Source organism: Colias eurytheme, chromosome 18 (assembly GCF_061535395.1).
Source record: "Colias eurytheme isolate Ceu_HAF_F1 chromosome 18, ilColEury1 Martin Lab GWU primary, whole genome shotgun sequence".
Classification (NCBI taxonomy): domain Eukaryota; kingdom Metazoa; phylum Arthropoda; class Insecta; order Lepidoptera; family Pieridae; genus Colias; species Colias eurytheme.
In genome coordinates, this window is record NC_142997.1 from 1650653 (window position 1) to 1672504 (window position 21852).

The 21852-nt window shown below is 32.5% G+C and overlaps 2 protein-coding genes across 3 annotated transcripts; both read right to left on the bottom strand.

Annotated features, from left to right (window-relative positions):
* Positions 1-3985: 3985 nt before the first annotated feature.
* LOC149900442 (epithelial serine protease-like) lies at positions 3986-6240 on the bottom strand. Its single transcript, XM_090112587.1, has 5 exons — positions 6043-6240; positions 5420-5687; positions 5143-5232; positions 4867-5066; positions 3986-4144 (listed from the first exon to the last, which is right to left on the bottom strand). The coding sequence occupies exons 1-5, from the start codon at positions 6238-6240 to the stop codon at positions 4040-4042; spliced, it is 861 nt and encodes a 286-aa protein (XP_089968713.1). The 3' UTR covers positions 3986-4039.
* A 3630-nt stretch (positions 6241-9870) lies between these two features.
* On the bottom strand, positions 9871-17750 carry LOC149900443 (epithelial serine protease-like). 2 transcript variants are annotated; one of them, XM_090112589.1, is made up of 5 exons: positions 17556-17750; positions 10981-11248; positions 10689-10778; positions 10315-10514; positions 9871-9997 (listed from the first exon to the last, which is right to left on the bottom strand). In XM_090112589.1, the coding sequence occupies exons 1-5, from the start codon at positions 17748-17750 to the stop codon at positions 9896-9898; spliced, it is 855 nt and encodes a 284-aa protein (XP_089968715.1). In that variant the 3' UTR covers positions 9871-9895. The 2 variants fall into 2 exon arrangements, with proteins under 2 accessions (XP_089968715.1, XP_089968714.1); XM_090112588.1 differs by lacking the exon at positions 17556-17750 and adding an exon at positions 11576-11770.
* Positions 17751-21852: the final 4102 nt, after the last annotated feature.

Here is a 21852-nt window from a genome sequence, read left to right on the forward strand (position 1 = left end):
AAATTTTCCTGCTAAACTAAGTATTTGTATTAACCCCACGCCCTAAAACCGCGTCAATAATCCCAGATTCGATTAAAGTACTTGTGTATTTAGTATTAGCATTAAATGCGCTGATGAATGTAGCACATTCCGTCGTCATTAACACTAATCGAAACCGTCTATTACAAGTACTAATCAACCGAGTGCCAAATTACACGCTGAATACGCGAAATTATAATGTATATAGATTTGCAGCGCTGCAATATTGGTCTGGAGATGTTACCCAAGTATGTGCTAAATGCTTCGATGGCTTTCCTACATTATTAATAGATGCTCTTGATTAGGGAATACATGTGTCATTAGTGCAATACGATCGTTGTGGTTTACCTTGTTTAGATGTTATTGTTATGTTATTATAAGTAAAAAAAAACAATGCAATCGAGTCTATCATCTGCGACGTATTGTGGAAGAAGTAATGCAGGGCATATACCATCGTCTATTTCCCAAGTTTAAAATTCCTATACCTACGTCAAAAAAACAATCAAAGTTATAATTTTAATTGTTTTGGCAAAGTAAAAAAAACACTGCATGCGAGTCTATCATGAATGATGTGTTGCGGAAGCAGTAATGCACGATGCAGCACATATTATTATACCATCGTCTACTAACGACTATTTAATGATTAAAACTCATATTGATTTTTTTTTAATTTGTATAGAAGTAAAAAAAAATATCAAATTTAATTATTATTAACGAGGTTTAATTATTACGTGTCATAATATAAGTCGTTTTATTAATCCCATAATTAAAACGGATTACACAATATTAAAACACGCGTCATTTGCCACCAAGAAAAAATAATTATCCTGATAAGATAAAATAGTATCATTTTTGATAAGTAACGATTAACGATTTCGTTACATTCGATTAACGACTAAAGTTCGATCTGTTATATAAACCTAATGATAAACATGATTAAAACGTGTTAGAAGTGAAACTTCTTTGCCAAGATTCAAAGATACCAAAATCGTCGCCTTACCTACTCCATGAGTATTGAGTATTGCCACCATTTATTATAAATGGGAAGTAATGTTTTTTTGTCTGTCTTTCACGTCGTCATGGACGATTTAATGGTATGATTGTTTTATCTGAAGAAAGAGGCTAGGACTTGGCTACTTTTAAGTTAAACATCTCATTCCCATAGTAATTTCCTTTGACAATTTGGGCGGAAAGGTAGTTTTACAAAATGTTCGTGCTCAAGAACAAGTTGCATTAATGACCGTAAAAAAAATGTATAGTAACCAATACAATATTCAATACAAAGTTTTTAATATATTATGCCAAACATTAACAAAATACCTTTGATTTTAAATCTAAATTTAACGATATGAATTCATTCAATCTTAAACCAGAAACGTTTCAATTTCCCAATAACGTTGTTCAGAAACTAATACAGGTACATCAACTAATCAGCTCCAGATATTTAAGCTGAGTGTGCTGAACTAGAAGCTAGTGCTGAAATGCAATATTGATTCTATAAGCTTGAAATGCATTGTTCAAAGCATTTTGGTTATGAGATTATCGACTACAGATAATTAATAATTAGCTATTGTATAGATATTATATAGATGATAGGGATTATGAAGGAATTAAGGATTCGTACGTGCGTATGTGCGTGGTAAGTGCGTGTGTGTGCGAGTGTGCATGTATGCGCGCTCGCGTGTTCTGTGTGTGTATACGTGCATATGTGCATGATTAGTGTGTGTGCATGATAAGTGCGTGTGTGCGCGCATGAATGCATGTATTCGCGCTCGTGAATGTTTGTGTGAGAATTCGTGCATGTTATTTACATGATGTGTGCATGTTTTTGCATTAAGGCATAGTATAAAAAATAAAAATCAATGCTGTAAAATTTAATATTCAAACGTCCTTGTTAATTATTATTAATTATAATATCTGTATGCAAGATAAAAATCATATAATGCGAACCATATCAGTAGGTAGGCACTATTGATTCAAGTTTCATTAATTAATAGCATTATTAATAAATTAATTAAAATTAAATAAATTTTTCCCGTCTTTTGTGAAATATAAAAAGCTATGAGCCTGAATGTTTCAACTATGAAGCAATATTAACTGATGTTATGCTTTACAGAACATGTTTTTACTTTATTTTTTATTTCTGTAAAAATGTATATGTAATTTATGATCAATTAGAATAGCGATTTTGGATGCTATAACTATCTCCAGATAGAATATACCCTCCAAAGATACCTTCTTCTAATACTATTCAATTAACTGTATTTCCCATCAGTTCAGAGTTCAAAGTACATTTACAGTTAAAAGCGACGCGATAAATTCCAACACTGAAAGCCAAGCGATGCTTCAGCAAAACTGCCACTCAGTATATTTAGTAATTGACTGAATAGACATTCAACCAACAGTTCGAGCCAAATACAGATATGTCTGCGACGCGTTACAGAAGTTATTTTCTCAGTCCCCTTGATAAATGAGATACCGTAGAACCTATGTCATTTCGCACACGCCATCTCATCCAAAACAAAGCTACTTATTAGAGAGACAAATTTAAACATCTTACGGTTACATTATCCTGTACAAACATCGCATATAATAAATACTTTCGGCGTATTTATTCTATTGAGTAAACAGGACCCTTACGTAATACCATTATAGATGTGTGGATCTAGGACAAGTTGTATTATTCAACGTCTTACTTTGTCTTTGTGTAAAGATGCTTGTTGCCTTGGGGAGGAAATATGAGATAATTTTTGCTTTGAAATTATCTTTGGTACGACTGTTTTCGTTTATTTTTAGTGTGTTTAAGTGATAACAGATGGAGGTTCTCAAATGTTAAGAGTTTAACAACATTGGGATGAATTTTTTTTTAATGCTTAAATAGAAAGAAAGAAAGAAAGAAAGGTTTTTTTGTCTATAATATTGTTACGTATCTACTATAATATTTTTAAAATCATTGAATATGAAAATGGAATGTTGTATAAATTACTCTTTTTCTAATATTATATGGATGTATGGATGTATGGATGTTTGTTACTCTTTCACGTAAATACTACTGAACCGATTACAATGAAATTTAGCACACATATAGGGGGTAACTTGGATTAACACATAGGATAGGTTTTATCCCGGAAATCCCACGGAAACGGGAACTATGCGGGTTTTCCTTTGAAAACGCGGGCGAAGCCGCGGGCAGAAATCTAGTAGGTATAACATAATTGTTAAACAGTTAAACCGAAATTGTTATTATGTAAATTACTGTATACGAACATAATTATAAACCTCAGTGGTTTTTTAAGTCACAACTGTACACTTATGTTTGTAAACCTTATTGTTTCTGATAATAAAAAAATTACCGTTAATTTCCTGTGTAAGTATTCAATTAAAATTCTCCGTAGCCAATACATTAAAATTGTTTTACACTTTCATATTTAATAATTAATTAATTGATTGAAATTTATAATGGTTTCAATTAGTAAGTGGAATGAAACACGAAAATGTCTTTCTGTCTGTGAATTCAATTACCTATTTGTTTTCAAAACAAATTCAATAATGGCATCTTGTTCTAACTTCCTTTTGGTTACAGAAGAAAATTAATGATCAGGAATATTACAAAATACATTTGTTTGTGACAACAATTTTGATGAGTAATGGCAGAACCAGAATTTATATTAAATCAAATTGTGGTTACTGAAGGTCTTCTGTATTGAAAAGGAACATTTCATTTAGGTATGATTAGAATTTATAAGACCTTATTGATTACTTAAAGTCATCAAATGAATGCAAAGCAAATAAAAAAGTAATAATAAAGAAAACGGAGCCAGTTCGAATACATTTTGCATGTCTTATGTTCATTAACTATTATAAATAAAGGAATCTTAAATAAATAAATTCTTCATTTTTTTCCAAGAGTTGCAACGTTCTTGCATATATCCTAAAATATTAGATATAATAAAGAAAAACAAAGTCATAACGTAACAAACACTTTATTAACCTAAGTCTTAACAATGGAGCTATGAATTGTTCACATGCGGGAGGTGATCCAGCTGTTGAAGGAGGTGACCCTGGCGAAACCAGCAGGCAGACCAGCTTGGCAACCACGGGGAGAGCCGAAGGAGGTGATACCGATCTGAAAGAAGACAATAGATTAGAAGATGAAGACAATAAAAGTAGTACAAATCTTACTGATAGAATAAGGAAATGTATGGATCGAAAATTTGTAAGTTATACGTGTAGGTATATTAGTAAGTTTTGGCAATAACTAATGCTCTTGATGATGTTGTTTGAATGAAATATGGCAAAAATAACTTTCATTACGCTTCGTTCACATTTCTCATCAACTAATAAAAATATGAATTCAGAATATGCTGATTTATATAAGTATTATCATTTTAATGTTGTCATGCGTGATGGGAAAATAATTATCATATTTTGTCATACGATAATAGACAGTTTCCTTAATTATGATAAAAATGTTTGTTAATCCCATTTTATATGTTTTTTTTTTTATTTCAATACGTTTGGAATATTAAAATGTAATTTCAGTAATTGATTGATTGTATCGCGCGAATCGAATACGGTGATTGAAAGTGATTAAAAGAGGTATAGTAGAGTCTAAATAAGTGACAATTAGCCTGATTAGTGATAGTCTCTCTCTCTGTGTTGAACCTCGATCCATTAATGTTGGTGACCATTTGATGTAAAATGATTTATTTTATGGCTAATAATATTATGGTTATAGACGATTTTTTAATGATAACATTGTCCAGGAAACTGTAATTCTTTCTGCCGAGTTCCAAAATACGTTTGAAATAAGAAGTTTGTATGAAAAAGTGTTATAAAGTTATTTACCAAAGTTCTGCCACTTCCAGAGCCGATGTAAAGGGGACCACCGGAGTCACCACCGCATGTTCCGCGGCCACCTTCACCACTGGTACAGAGGGTGGATGCAACGACGATCCTTGTTCCGAAGGTGTTTCTGCACTCAGCGTTGGTGATCACTCTGATGCTGACATTTCTTTGACTTGCGTTGTTGGGGATGCCAGATTGAGCTGAAAGTATAAAATGCTTCAATACATCCTTTCAATTTGCGACAATGTTTGTTAAAAATGTTAGTCAGATACTCACAGTCAGAAGTACGTCCGTAGCCAGCAGCAACAGCCCAAGTACCGGCGTAGTCGTTTGATCCAGAGGCCAAGTTGATAGCTTGAATGTTGTCTAGAATATAAATCGTAAATTAAAATTAACAAGCAACACAAAAGTGTAAAATAGTATAGAAGAAACTTTTAAGACCGATACATAAATGATAGTTAAATTTGAAAAGGCATATTGCTACCATTATAGTAATAATTTCTAAGCAGGTAGACGGTAGGAGATAGCTTATTATTTATAAAAAGTTCCTTACTGTTGAATCCAACCCAGTTAATTGTGATGATGGCAACGTCGTTGTTAGCGCTGTTCCAGTTCCAGCTTTGGTGCATTTGAACGTTGCTGGTCGTGATGCGAGTACCACCAGAGAAAAGGGTGAGAGTTCCCAAGACAACAACGAATTGACGAGCCTGGTTTCTTCCGTCGAACCAGCAGTGAGCAGCGGTCACAGCTTTGGTGTTAGAGATCAGAGATGATCCGCATACTGAAGTGAAGCCATTGGTAAGGGTAATTACAAGCCCTCCCTTAAATAAAAGAAGAACAAATTGATATTGAAGTTGATTTAAACAATCAGTACTATACATATACAACATAAAATATTCAGAACATAAAATATTTTCACAATTCTAATCACAATTTATATCAACAGCTTGTGGCATATCGTGGTACATGCAAAATATAATATGGGAAAAATACAATTTTTGAAGGGAGTTGTATGTTGCATCCGAATTTAAAATTAACGAATGGAGAACTTTGGGGGGGAATTAGGTAGAATAAAGACGAGACAGCTAATTTTTTTTCATTTAACAAGTGGAAGCTTAAGATACTTGGATTCGATACTCACTTATAGTTTCCAATATGAAAAATTTTGCGACTTACCAAATGTGGGTGAGCTCCTTGGGAAGATTGGCTACCGCCAACAATTCTGGAGCCATCGAAGTCGATAGCTGCTTCTGCTTGCTGAATTCTGTTGGCCTCTTGGATACCAATGCTTTCGTGGTAGTTGAAAGCAGTGGTGGTGGTTTCCCGGGCAAGAGCCACGGCTAGAAGGCCAGCGAGTACGACGAGTAACTTCATATTGACGGACAACAGAATCACTGTTCCGATGTTAACAGTGATGTTTTATACCAAATTTTATCTATTTGTAGAATAATTAAATCTTTCTGATAATGATATCATCATTTTTGCTTATCGCGGAAATACATTTAATGACTATTAATCTCTTTTAGCAACAAATTACAAAAATAGATATGTTTTAAAATAGATTTAAATATGATTAGATTTTATGGAGAGATGTGTAATTATATTAGTAAATGTATTGTTAAAAAATATGGAGATTGATTGACATAATATTATTTGTTATTTTAAACAAAAATTATCTCAAAAATGATTTAAAGTTTTGTATAAAATTGATAATTTACTGGTAGTTATCTTTATATTTATTTTGAGTAGGTAGCTGTCATAATTGAAAATCATATTCATTGATTAGGATTGTAGGTACATTATAATATTATAATCTATTTTAGAAAACAAATAGTTATATGAAGATGTGAAACTGCTGGTTGAAGAAATAACATTAAATATTAACATGTGAATGTTGTAACTCTTTGATTCCGTGGTTTATAAAAGCTTATTGCATTTCCTAAAATATAGCTTGATATTTAAGGATATTTGAATGATAGAGCATTTGAATCTTACGCATTGAAATAAAAGTTTAGTTTTTACATTCTCTTAGTGTTATACATATACCTACTATAATAATATCTAAATAAATAAATAAGAGGATAAAAACCTTTCTAATTAATGATAAAAAGATCTTACGGTGTGCATTAAAAAAATTGGTGTTTCACAGGGATCTATTTTCGAACCCTTTTTGTTTTTGATATATTATTAGAGATTTATTTACCTGATTAGTGATTACCCGTCATCCTGTTTAGGTACAAGATAAATTTTATAAGCTCTATTTGCGAATGTAACGTTGTTCGTTATATTATACAGTGATAATAGATGATATTGATTAATTTAAATAAAAATATTTACCTATATGTTTTCTTATATAAAAAGGTACAATCCAAATAAATGATTTACTGACAACATAAATATTTAAGCAATTTGTTTTGGTATATGGTGGCATATTATCCCTTAAAACATTCCCAATTATTATAAATGAGCCTTCTTTTTACAATAATGTGGGAGCAAATGTTATTATCTACACTAGTTATTGTTAGGAAAAAAAGTGCCAGGCGCTAAAACACAGTCTATTATTGAAAATCTATAATAAAAGGTGAAAAATACTTCGTAACAGATCATGTAGATGGATTTATAAGAAAACTTCAACTACAGTAATAATTATTATCGATCATCTTATCCAATAAAAAGTTTATTTTATGCGTTCTCACATGCATTCATCAATTCAGGAATGTTTCCATGAATTGTAAATAAATACAATCAATAAAATGAAAACAAGTTTAAAATGGTTGTGCGTTTAGAAATACTTATTGGATAACCTAATTTCTAAATTTAAATCAAGCGATTTAAAAAAAAAAAACTACTTAATCAACAATTTCTGCCCCCGATAGAAAGAAAGACGTATTTAACAAAAACTAAAAACGGAGAATTACACAATAGAATGTAAAGCAAATGGAGGCAATCTGTGTAAATGTATTTATCAATCTGATGTTGAATAAACATTATCGTAGATTAAAGGATCAACAAAAATCGTATTTACCAATAAATGTGTTCTAATGATTGCAGCGAGATTGCCAATAATCCAATCTTTAGATAAAAATTAATATTACTCGTTATAAAAAAAATAATATCATACAGAAAAACACTTTATTAGCTTAAGTTTTAGATTATGTTGTTAGTTATTAATAAAAATGAGCTATAGATATATGTTTGAGCAAAGAATATAAAAATCATTATCGATAAGGAAAAATTTGTAGGCGCATATTTTTATATACGCAATCACGTACCTAATACAGAAACTGTACACATCACCGTTAAGTACCACACATTGTTAAAATTTTAGTCATGAAAAACTTGACAGAAGCATGGGGATAGTCTATAAAATAATACTACAGAGTAAATAAATCTAAGAATTTACAGATCTCTTTAATACTAGCTTTCCGCCCGCGGCTTCACCCGCTTTGTCTAAAACCTAATAAATTATATACTAAAACCTTCCTCTTGAATTATTACTCTATCTATTACAAGAAACCGCATCAAAATCCGTTGCGTAGTTTTAAAGATTTAAGCATACATAGGGACATAGGGACAGAAAAAGCGACTTTGTTTTATACTATGTAGTGATAAATATATATGAAAATACAATATGATAATAAATGTGAACCATTTCAGTGAAATAAGGAATAGGATAGGAAACTTCTGCTATGATTAGACCTCACGACGTGTGACCTACTTTTTTCGTTTTATTTCTAACTAGCGACCCGCCCCGGCTTCACACGGGTGCAATGCTGATACTAAATACTCTACATAAAAACTGTGAACGTTGTATATAAAAAACATAGCGGCCCGTTCCGGCTTCGCACGGGTATAACATATATATATAATTATGTATTATAGCCGGGCGGCCGGCCGGTACCGCCGCAAACGCTACGTCCCGCAATTTTTAAATCTGTAATATCTTCGAAAATATTCACTTAAATCATACAGTGTAAGGGGCCATATAGATCTATATTAAATGAACAATGTATTTAAGGTATTTAATTGGTTAAGGATTAATGCTGTATTGGTTAAAATCGCTTCGAAAATTAGCCATTATTTGTCGTAAAAAGTAAATGATAAAAAAAGTTATTGTGGGTTATCCATAAGAGATAGACATATACCATCGCGGACTTTTCTGTAGACCTTTTCAATACAGTAGGGTTCAGCCTGCGATTGCAATGTAAGCGGAAAAAAATGTAATTTTTACGACATCACATTAGAAACCTCGAAAATAACAGTACTTCTCCACTATTTAATGGATGTTATTAAACATATAAACCTTCCTCTTCAATCACTCTATCTATTAAAAAAAACCGCATCAAAATCCGTTGCGTAATTTCAAAGATTTAATCGTACAAAGGGACATAGGGATATAGGGACATAGGGACAGAGAAAAAGACTTTGTTTTAGACTATGTAGTGATTTTGCTTAAAATATGCAAAAGGTGATAATAATGAGGCGAAGATAAACGTCTACTTTGCATTTCCCAGAAGTTCAATTATTCACCTATCTTCACGATTACAACCTCTTAGGATATTACGTGAATTAGTATTTATTTATCAGGCCGATTGTAATTTTAGTATGTCTAGCTAGACCTATTTCTTTTTCTACATCTAATCTATCTATACATAAAGCATATAGAAGAAATAATACTGAAGTCCGTGACTAGACACATTTTTGTTAATGTTCCCTTTTGATGTTTCTTTATTGTTATCTATATTATTAATTAATATTATAAAGAGGAAAAGTTTGTATGTATGTATGTATGTATGGTTTTCACGCATAAACTACTGGATCGATTTTGATGAAATTTGGCACAGATAATCTTTAGACCCTGAGAAAGAACATAGGCTTTTATTGCGAAATATGTACCACGGGCGAAGCCGCACCGCCGTACCGCTAGTCTATAATATAGATAATTAAAACATCTGATAAGATAAATAGAAAATTTATTTAATTCATAGCAGCATTCATAGCTTTATTTAAACAAATTTTTAATCAGTATTTATAGACGGGCCCTGATCCAGCTGTTGAAGGAAGTGACTCTTGCAAATGCAGATGGGTGACCAGCTTGGCACCTCACTGAACCAAAGGAGGTGATACCAATCTGGAAGATAAGATATAGTATTAATAACTTGAAATACATGGCCGATAAAACAGATTATAAATAGGAACGACGAGGTCTTCTGCCTTTTTATTATTAAAAAATTGTCACTCCTTAGGATATTGGGCTGACTAGAATTTTATTTCTATTGTCATATGTTATAGCTGATCAATTTATTTGATATCTACATTGGATATGCATATTAAATTCATGTACACTCAATTCATCAAGATATTTTTAAAGTCTCACAATGATAGTGTTATACAGTAAGTAGGCAGTTTCAAATATATGCTGATGAATGATGATGTTGTAATATTTACCAGAGTTCTGCCACTTCCGGATCCAATGCTAAGAGGACCACCAGAGTCACCACCACAGGTACCAACACCACCGGCACCGCTTGTACAGATGGTTGACGCAACCACAGAAGCTGATCCGTACACGTTTCTGCATTCAGCGTTCGTGATCACTCTCAGGTTGACTTGTCTGCGGCTCGTGTTGCTTGGGACGCCAGATTGAGCTAAAAATTAATTGGAATTTTATTATGTAAAGCCCTTCAAGGCTCAAACCATCTCATGGTAAAAAAAATTGTAATAGGGCTCCATTAATTTTAGGGCATATCACATATTAAGCATCTTGTGACTATTTAGGTCATTAAAAATAATTTTAAATATGCTTTATAACATATACTTACAATCAGAAGTTCTGCCGTAGCCGACAGCGGTGGCCCAGGTACCGACGTAGTCACTTGATCCGGAAGCTAAATTGATAGCTTGAATATTGTCTGAAAAAATATATATTCAACTTTGTAATTCGAGTTCAATTCATTGTATTTCATCGGTATAACTCTAATCACAAACACTTCTATTATTAGATACACAAAACAACTAATAATAAAATAAACGTTTACTGATTTCAATATCATAGAGGAAATTGAACAAAACAATAGAAAAAATAAACACTTAAAATGTATTATGTCTACTTACTGTTGAATCCAACCCTGTTGATGACGATAACAGCAACATCGTTGTTAACGGTATTCCAGTTCCAGTTTTGGTGCATTTGAACATTGGTGGTGGTGATGCGAGTACCACCAGAGAACAGAGAGAGGGAACCCAACACAACAACGAATTGACGAGCCTGGCTGCGTCCATCAAACCAGCAGTGAGCAGCGGTCACAGCTCTTGTGTTTGAGAGAAGAGATGATCCGCATACTGAAGTACCGCCAGAGGTCAGGGTGATTACAAGCCCTCCCTAAAATAAAAAATAAGAGAGAATGATTTAATAAAAGTCGATTTCAACCTTATTTCAAAACATGTATGTATTATTTGATAGATATAAGAGATGATTTACAAACAGAAGCTTTAATGTAAGTTATGATGAGCCCTCCCAGAAGAAATAGAATTTTGCATTTTGCAGCTCAATTTTAATGCAGAAAGTTGGAAATTATTCTTCTTATTGGATAAATAAGCAATTTTTTTTTGAAAATAATAACTTTAAAAGCGGTAATAAGAACATTTTTGTTTCAAACGATGATGACCATTCCAAATTTAACGATATAAAGAAAACGGTGAACCTTACCAAGTGTGGGTGAGCTGCAAGGGAGGATTGGCTTCCACCAATAATCCTGGAACCGTCGAAGTCAATAGCAGACTCAGCTAGCTGAATCCTTCTAGCCTCTTGCATACCAACGTTCTCATGGTAGTTGAAGGCTGTGGTCAGCTCCTTGGCGTAAGCCACGGCCAGCAAGCCAACGAACACGGCTAATAACTTCATGTTGAAGGATCGGAATGCTTAACCACGTCACGAGCGATGTTTTATACAAAAGCATTATCTATACTTACTGATGACATGACAGTGATAATGATAATAAATCATTATTACTATTATCGAAACTTAAGCTTAAAATGGAATTATAAAATTACTGGAAAATCCATTTTTTGAAGTTATTTTTATGGCGTTTTATTTTACAAAAATAATAATGATAATATAAATCTTTCATAGGAGGGTCCAAATTCAAAAAATTGGCTGGTTATGACGTATTCTGGAAATTGTTCAGAGGCAAACCATTTAACGCAGCTTACTTGCGCCATTGATTTATTAATTATTATAAATATAATATGGAGTATAATATTAATTATTCCTTTAACTAAATTTCAATTTTAAAAGACCTATCTAATCGACAATTATAAACAAGCTACTTTTTAAATCCTTATTAAATAGTGTCAAATACACAATAAAACAAATTAAATATACTTAAATTATAAGAAAATAATGTTATTACAAAAATCAAAAAGCTCTTAATCATTCTGACATGCCATAATAATTTTTCATTTACTTTTCAAAATAAATGTTATCACCATAATATGACAAACCAATTTTTATTAGAATCGACATTGAGTTGGACGCGGCATAATACGTGATAATACTGATAAAAGTCTAATTTCGACTATTCATCCCCAATATTTTCAAAATTATTTTTAAAATACATTCATTAATCCGACTTGTGCTTAGAAGGCAAGATGGCGATTTCTTATCAACCTAACTTTTATTTTAAATTGAGACCCCATCAATTGATTTAAAAATAACAGAGTAATCGATGAACAAACAAACGAACAAAAAAATCTAGATCCTTCCGTCGTATTCGGGTATAAATCATTTAATTATTAGTACTGAACCTAAATTTGCAAAAATATAAACCATAATTATCTTGATTAATTATCGTGCTTAAAATCCTAAATGTAATCCGTCTTCATTCATTGTTTTTGTTAGATAGGAAGGACTAAATTCCAAGGTTTTTTGAAGTGGAACTTCTTTTACTTTATTTTTGGGACATGTAGGTAGGGGATCAATATTTTTTATAGTTTTAATTCATCCGTCCAAATAAAAACGTATTTATCAGTGACATAAAAATGTATTTTCTTCAATATGACCAGTTTTTACAAAAATCTAAACTGCCTTTTAATGGTCAGAACTGGACATCAAACAAACCAGAAGTTCAAATAAAACAATAATTAAAAGAATCATCAAAATTGGTAGAAGAAACAGATAATACTGACTTGGAAGTTTTGTCCATAATTTTAGGAAGAAAAATCTAAAAGAAGTAACAATTTTAATTGTTTATATTGATTATGCTGAAAGTAATTATTTTTAAATAGCACAATTTTTCGTCAATTTTTCTTCGAACCAGGTTTCTTATCATTATTTGTTATCAATACTAGATTTAGCTAATAAGTTAAAGTTTGTTTGTGTATTGAATGTTATCAATCTATCCGTATCTGTGTTTTAGTCAATAGACTGATTAATCGATTTAAAATCATTTCTGGAAATTATTTGTCAAGTAATTCAGCGATGCTATTGGATCAAATGGATTTTTACTATTTTTGTTTTCAATGATTATACTTTCCGAATCGGTGGTAAACCTTTAACTAGTGACGCGGAGTCTCACAGGCGTCGCGTGTTTTACAAATTCTCAGAATTGGTCACTTCCCCCCGCCTGCCGCGACCCCGCTTCTCAGTAGCCTCTATTTTAGTGCTAAAACGATCGGGGAACGAGGCGGACTTGTCGTCGGTTGTAAAACACGTGAGTAAAAACACTTACAAAATCTAAAGGAGTCTGTCAGGCTAAATGTCCCTAGTTGTCATACAAATGTTTTTTAAACCATTTTTTTGTTTTTCAGTGCAAAATGGCGGAAAATCAGAGGAAACGTAAATTGTCTGCCACAAATTCACTGGCTTATGTGGGTACAATGAAAAAAAATATCACGTTTCACGATTTCACGAAAGAAAAGACCCTGTGCTCGTACGTACCCAAAAAAAATAGAGCTGTGATATTTGTGTCTTCAATGCATCACAACAACGAAGTTGATGAGGATACTAAAAAGCCTGAAATTATTCTTTATTACAATGCAACCAAAGATGGTGTAGACGAAGCTGATAAAAAGTGCCCAACGAGAAGGTGGCCAATGGTTTTATTCTACCGCATTATTGATTTGAGCGGCATGAACGCCTATATATTATACAACATGTATCAACCTAAGGTTGCCGATAGAGGTGATTTTTTGAAGTCATTAGCCTTTCGCTAGTGATACCACATATGCAAAGACGTGTCATCAGCAGTCAATTACCAAGGGAGTTACGACTAGTGATAAAGCGAGTTCTGGGGGATGATATGATCGAAGAAGGTGACCAAAGTCATGAGCCAAGTCAGGGTAAACGAAGAGCATGTAGGGTTTGTCCACCTAAACTACACAGAATGACAATTTACACATGTGTCGGGTGTTCTAATCCCGTTTGCTTGCAATGTTCTCGCCCCCTGTTCAAAAATTGCCAGTGATTTATATAAAGTTGAGCGGTTGTCAAATTTTTTATATTTTTGTTTTCAGAAGTGCTGTTTTGTTCTTTCGTTTCTTTATTGATTAGATTTTAAGTAAAAAATGTTAAATTTCAAATGTTACTTGTGTTTTGTCAATTAAAAGGCTAAAATGGAGATCTCAAGTCAATTAAGGCTGAATAGTACTAGATAGAGTTAATGACTGTTTTTTCTTTAATTTTATAATAAAAGCTGATTGTATTTAGTTTTGTGTCTTTTATTACATACCGATGGTTAAATATCAACACAATTTTGATACGTACATATTACATTTTATGCCTAAAATTTACTTTGAAAGTAGTAGTCTGTCAGACGTCATGTCCCGTATAGTGTTATACATTTTTCACGTCACTGGTTAAAGGTAAATGTTAAAAAAATGGTTGTCTGTAAAGTCGGTTTACTGACGATAGTTGAACGTGACAACGTCCGATTGCGCTTCTTTGTCACTCGTTCCGCTTCAAGCCTTATATGGAACGCCTCAGAGCGAGGTAACGCCGCATGAGTCATGTTTTTTCGTGCGTGCAGCCGGCGCTATCAAATTATAAGACGTTGTCACGTCAAAAATGTTATGACGCTTCAAAAGTGCTTATAAATGAAGTCTTATTCAATAAATAAACGTTTAAGTTTAATATTGTATATTATCTTTAATTGCGACTTTTTCTTAGAGGCTAATTGTTTTAATTTTTTTGAAGTGAGAGTTTCACTTCTCTGGCACATTGAGAGTAAAATTTCTTCACTTGAAATTTTACTCTCAATGCGCATTGAGAGTAAAATTTCAAGATCGCCTCATGGCAATACCGTCATGTCATGGAGAAACGCGACGATTTTGATATCTCTGAATCTTGCTTAAGAAATTTGACTTCTGACACGTGAGTTCGGCATACACGCTTTATTTTAATGGACTGCTTTCGAGACTGGTCTTCCCGGGACGTGACCAGGCTCGTCGTTAAAATGTTCGAAACGTTCTAATATTATATTATATCATGTTTATTTATCATTTTTGCTATGCTAAAGCTTATACCTATTATACAATTGTATACAAAATTTATTTATAAGTATTATATACCTATATATAAAAATGAATCGCAAAATGTGTTGGTAAGCGCACAACTCGAGAACAGCTGAACCGATTTCGATAATTTTTTTTTATTATATTCCTAGAAGTACGAGGATGGTTCTTATGTAGAGAAAACGTAAATGTGTACCACGGGCGAAGCCGGGGCGGACCGCTAGTATACCTATATTATTGAATCGTAAACAATGGACTATTGTTAATTGTATAAAATAATAATTTAAAAAAATGTATTCATGAATTTTCAATCTATAGTGGTTTAAAGTTAACTCAAAAATGGAGCATTTTCGTAAATTTTCTAAAAAATCTTAGAGAAAGTGTAAGAAATGTTATAGTATGCTATATTTTCGTGATCTACTCAATAAGCTCTTTCATTTGATACCCCACACGGCATGTTTTGGAAATTTTTATTTTTTTCTTTGTATGCCATATTTAATTACCGGGTGGGGGGAGGGGGACCACTAAACTGGTTGGCAACATCTGTCTATAGGATGTCTGGGATCTATACAATATATATCAGAAGTCAGATTTAGGTCCGCTATTTTTGCAAACGAACATCTCCTTGGAGCCTGCTCTATTCCCCGAATACATCCCTGGCACACATCTCTCGCTTGTTTTGTATGCTTAAAAACCATTAAATAATGTAGGTAATAAATAATGTAATATGCTGTAATCATGCATGGCTGCGTTCATGTTTAAATTAATCTAAATAAGCTTAAATATTGGTTATTTCTATTTTTGTACCTGTTTAAATATTCATTGAATTCAAACAAATTAATACTATTATCATAATATAACATCATGGCATATAATTCACAAATCAGTATGTATTCAAACGCTTTTAAAACAGGTGAAAACCCATTAGATATTTTTGAGTGCATTGCAGAATATCCGGATTATACACTGCGGTAGATAAAGGCGCTTCGCACCTGGCAGGGCGGCACGTGCCTTAGGCTGCGTTTCCACCAGAGATATGCGAGGATGCGTGCGAGTGTGTTTGTAAAGAACCAATCATATCGCTTCAGTTTGTGTGTTTATTAAATTTATTTATAATAAAAATAAATTTTTAACTAATATATTTAACTTACAACAAAGAATAATCAATTAGGCTATATTAAGCCTACATTACCTAAATTATTTACGTAGTCTACAAAATGTAATTGCTTAGTTATTTTCGTGCAGAGAATTAGATTGGGATTAGCTCAGGAACTTCTGAGAAATTAAAGAGTGATGTTTAATATAGTGGATTCCTAAAAATTTTATTAAATTTAGTAAGAAGACTGGCGTTCTACGAACAGTCCTTTAAAACAGAAAAGGTTGCTATTTTTATAATTTTATAGTTAATGGGTGATATGTTTTTAAATGATTTATTAAATATAACTAATCCCATTTGTTATGTTTTTGTGCTTGAATCTTCATTTTAATAGCAAAATATTTAGTAAAAAATTTTCATAGCAAATCTACGTACCTACTACTCACAATTTAGTACACACTATGCTATGCAGTAAGAGTCATTTTCTTTTCGCAGATAATATTAGATAATTATAATATTTTCATATTAATATTTTGTGGATGAAATGAAATATTATTTAACAATTGATTTTTAAATGTGTTTGTGTATTCCGTTTTAGATCGAATAGGTAGTTTATAAGAAGGTTGCTTACTTGATAATCTAACTGGCTCAATTGTGATGATAGCTATATCATTATTCCAGGTCCACGTATCGTAATTTTCATGAATTTCCACTCTGTTCGTATTTATACGCACACCACCAGAGTAAAGACGAATCGATCCAAGGACCACTGTGAAATAAGTTGCTTCGGAAGCAGGAGTTGTCCAACAATGAGCCGCTGTAACTAGTTTGCTGTTGGTAACCAGGGATGAACCACAGGCAGAAGTATGTCCGCTGGTTAAGTAAACGAGAAGACCACCCTGAAAAATAGTAAATCATTGACTTGTCTATTATCATCTCGAAAGGTGATTTGTTTGTAAGAATATCACTCAAAAACTTGCCTGATTAAAAAATTAGTTCACTAATAAAAGCTACTTCAATCCCTTTTTATTCCTCACTAACAAGGTCACGTCAAAATCATAGATTTCGAACAGAATACACTTACGAGATAAGGATAGGCTCCAAGTGCTGCTGGTGTCCCTCCAACAATCCTAGCGCCATCGAAATCATGTGCCTCTTCTGCCTGTTTGATTCTTGTAGCTAATGGTATACCGATTTCATTGTGGTAATCAAGAGTTATAGGCTCTTTAGCTAAAGCCACTGCTAAAAGTGCCGCCGCTATCACTATTAACACTCTCATTGCAAAAAGAAGCGTCTCTGTTGTCTTTTTATGCTTATCTCATTATTATATTATGTTATCATAGCCATATCCAAAGACCATGTAAAATTATCTATGTGATCCATTAATATAATATATCATTCGCAGAATTCATTATACGGACCTATTTATGCAAACAGGAACCAACCCACACCGGATCAATTTCGAGAAAATGAGGTTTTTGTGAAAAGAGTTTGCAAAAAGTATGCGGTGTAAAATTTGGAGAAAAAAAGTTGTTTGGCGTATGTATTATATTGAATCCTATCTAGGGATACCAGATACATGGATATTTATTAAATTTTAACAAAATAATCCTTGAAAAACCGCCCGGTCCTGTCTTGCAAAAAAGCACTTTTGTGGGTTGGTTTTATTGTTGCCATAATTAAAGAAAAACGTTAAGCATCCGATCAAACAGGCTAAATAAAGCAGCGACAGTTCGCTGGTACCAATTGCAACTTACGTATGCCCTTAAAGTTAACAGGGAATATATAAAAATCCTTGATTAGACTTGTCGTACTGTATTGGAAATCTGGGCAGCGAAGAAGATGGAAAAAAAGCGATTTCATTTAGCGAAGATGAGAATGTTCATATGAATGTGTGGGGTGACAAGAATGGATGAAATAAGGAATGAATATGAATGAAGATTTAAACTGGTCTTATTACAGAAAGAATGAAAGGGAATTGTCTGTCTTGGTATGGACATGTGGTGAGGATAGATGACACGCATATGACTAAGAAAGTGATGGATATGAATGTTGATGGATGCAGAACAAGAGGAAGGCCAAAGGAAAGAGGTGTTAGTGTGCAAAGTTATATTATGAAAGAAGAAAGAGTAAAATATGCCCTGATGTTTGTCAGGAGAATAGAAAAATAAACCGTGTTATACCGACTCCAAATAACATGGATTAAGGACAAGAATGTCATGATAATATTGTAATAATATCAAAATACATTATATTATATTGGTTTCACTTTAACGACACTGATATTGTATACTTCCATAAGACCGGTTTTCATGTTTTATGTCCATAAGACCGGTTTTCAAAAAAGGTGAAAAAAATGATTGTCAGAACTATCGTCCAATTACCTTACTTTCCTGCATTAATAAAATTGCAGAAAAAGTAATAAGCAACCAAATTCACTCTTTTCTAAGGAAAAATGATATTCTTTCTCCGCATCAATATGGTTTTCAATCCGGCAAAAGCACTACGGCACTTCTATCAAACTTTACTGACGAGGTTAATACTTACCTTAATGATACAAAGCACGTACTCGCCCTTTTCATAGACTTCTCGCGTGCTTTTGATACGCTAGACCATCGCAAACTCGTTGACCAACTCGACTATTGCGGAATAAGGGGCAATCTCCTTGAGTGGTGTAAAGACTATTTGCATGGACGGAAATCTTGCGTCAGAATAGAAAACAGTCTCAGCGAAATGAGCAGCGTTGAAGTGGGTACAGCTCAGGGATCGGTGATGGGGCCGTTGCACTTTTTAACTTATGTCAACAATATGAGTGACCACCTCAGTCATTGTAAAATGTTTCAGTACGCTGATGATACCTGTATCCTTATAAACCATGAGAATGCAAATTTAGCCCTTAAATTTCTGCAACACGACTTCAACAATATATCTAAGTGGTGTCATAATGCGGGATTAGTCATCAATGCAAGTAAAACTAAATTATTGTACATCAAGTCTCCATATATGAAACAAGTTGACTTGCCGCAGCTTATCTGCCATTGTCACTCATGCTTGCATAACCAATGCTCACGATCGTGCTCTAACTGTAGTCAGATCGAACTTGTGAATCATTACAAATATTTGGGACTAATCATAGATCATAATTTCAACTGGGGCAAACAAATTGAAGCCGTATGTGACAAACTCCGCGCATTCGCAGCTAAAATATATGCAATAGGGAACAGACTAACATACAAGGTAAAATTATTACTATACAACACTTTAGTCGATTCGATTATATCCTACGGCCTTAGTAGCTATGGCAGAACGTATAAAACATATTTACAACCTTCAAATTCGCATCTTAAAACAAATAGTCCCAACTAGAATAAAAAAGAAATACGAAAACGATATAAGCAAACTTTTTAAGCACTGCAATGTGTTACCAATTTTTGAAAAAGTAGAAGTACATCTCTTAAAAGAACAACTTTTTAATAAAACATTTACTGAAAAAGTTACATCTCACAACCTTGGCACACGAAAAGTAACACAAAATAAATTATGTACTATCAGAGCCAATAACCGCTATGGCGAAAGAAGATGCTCATACATAATTCCACGTTTAATCAACAAATTAGATAATAACATTAAAAATAAAATAAACTGTAAAAATGTTAACCGTCAATTAAAATCATACTATATATCACGTTTATAAAGACTCGGCCAGCACAGTAAGTAGGTAGGTGATCGCAAATAATTTTTTCCACAAGTACCCTATTGTACGTCATATTTTTCTGTTGTATAATTTACTTGCCATCTTAATGTATTTTTCAATGTAATTTCATAATGTTAATGTTATTTTCAAATGTAATGCAGCAAAATTTATATTAATCTGTCTAGTATTTGTTTGGCGTCTAGAATGCATGTGCACCACGATCAAATCGTGTCGATTTATGTGGTGTTTCTTTTGTATGCTTAATGTATGTTTATTTTTCTATCAATAAATGGTAAAAAAAAAAAAACTTACAATTTTTAAAGAAATTTAAACGTCAAATCACATGATTTAAAGTAGGTATTCATTTTAAATTGTTAATTAATATTATTTTTATTTGTTAAGATCTTATTAATCTTAACGTATATTATCAAAACTAATTATTATCTTATCAAAGTGATATTGCAATCATCGGCTGAAAATATTATTATTCTGTAGGTATTTATGCAGTTTCTGTACTAGTTTAGTATCCTTTGAAGTGTAAATATAAAACAATCATATTTTATATGTATACCTATTACCTTAAATGCATAAAATCGGGTACAAACTGACTAGAGCTTAATATTTTTTTAGAGGAAACGTTAATATATTTTGTTCACCTACTTCATCAGTAGATAGTAGTAGTTAATCTGTTCATATAGGTTTATGATAATATAAATATAATAGTAGTAAGTTAAAACCAAGGAATAAACTAACATAACACACATTACCAGAAGGAAACACATTGCAATCTAAAATATCTGGATAATGTTCACATTTATGTACATTGAGTAGGTACTTGAGTACTAACTTACTTAGAACGAATAATAACACGTGATACTATTAAGTACAATATTACCTACTATTAAATCTTTATACAGGGTGTCCCAAATAGTAGTGATATACTGAAGCTGGGAGGTAGAGGACCTAGAGGGCTATCCACATCACCCCCATGTATGTTATGCGATTTTTCGTATTTTCGGAGTTTTGTTATTGACGTTTTTTTCTAAGCTGAAAGATAGGCCAATTCAGTATGTTAACATTTACTATCGTTAGATCTTTGAATGGAATAAAAAAAATAATTAAATGCCAAGACAGATAAAATTACCCAGTATGTTGACCACTTCAAGAGCCCGTAAAATATAAAATCACATAAAAAAGTTTTCCGTTTGGCTTTTAAAAACTTGCTCTATCTACCTATCAGGTAGATTATTCAGAAGGCTTAAATCGAAAATTTTAAATCTAAATTTGGTAAGTGCAAAAATCGAATTAACATGATGATTAATTAAAACAAATTAAAACCAATTAAACAAGGTGTTTAATTACCAGAAATTTTTAAAATGACCCCGCTGTTGCTCAGTGCAAGTACGACATCACCGTAAAAAGTTGTCTTTTAAATGTCTGAATGCTCTTTTATCATTTTTCAAACTCAAACTCAAACTCAAACATTTATTTATTCAATTAGACTACTTTTAGTAGCACTTTCGAATCGTCATTACATAAGTATTTTTAACATTTACCACCGATTCGGAAAGCAGTATCTATGGAGAAGAACCGGCAAGAAACTCCATAGTTGCTCTTTTAAAATCATATTGTCAATATTACATAATCTGTAACTTAAATCTAACTACATAATATATCATAATATGCC

What these genes read in the sequence shown, in the direction of transcription:
- LOC149900442 (XM_090112587.1), bottom strand. Translation starts at nt 6,240, where the DNA reads ATGAAGTTACTCGTCGTACTCGCTGGCCTTCTAGCCGTGGCTCTTGCC. An exon ending in AAGGAGCTCACCCACATTTG is followed by an intron (nt 5,688 to 6,042) that starts GTAAGTCGCAAA and finishes CTTTTATTTAAG; the next exon opens with GGAGGGCTTGTAATTACCCT. An exon ending in CTGGAAGTGGCAGAACTTTG is followed by an intron (nt 4,145 to 4,866) that starts GTAAATAACTTT and finishes GTCTTCTTTCAG; the next exon opens with ATCGGTATCACCTCCTTCGG.
- LOC149900443 (XM_090112589.1), bottom strand. Translation starts at nt 17,750, where the DNA reads ATGAGAGTGTTAATAGTGATAGCGGCGGCACTTTTAGCAGTGGCTTTA. An exon ending in CAACAGGGTTGGATTCAACA is followed by an intron (nt 10,779 to 10,980) that starts GTAAGTAGACAT and finishes ATATTTTTTCAG; the next exon opens with ACAATATTCAAGCTATCAAT. An exon ending in CCGGAAGTGGCAGAACTCTG is followed by an intron (nt 9,998 to 10,314) that starts GTAAATATTACA and finishes CTTATCTTCCAG; the next exon opens with ATTGGTATCACCTCCTTTGG.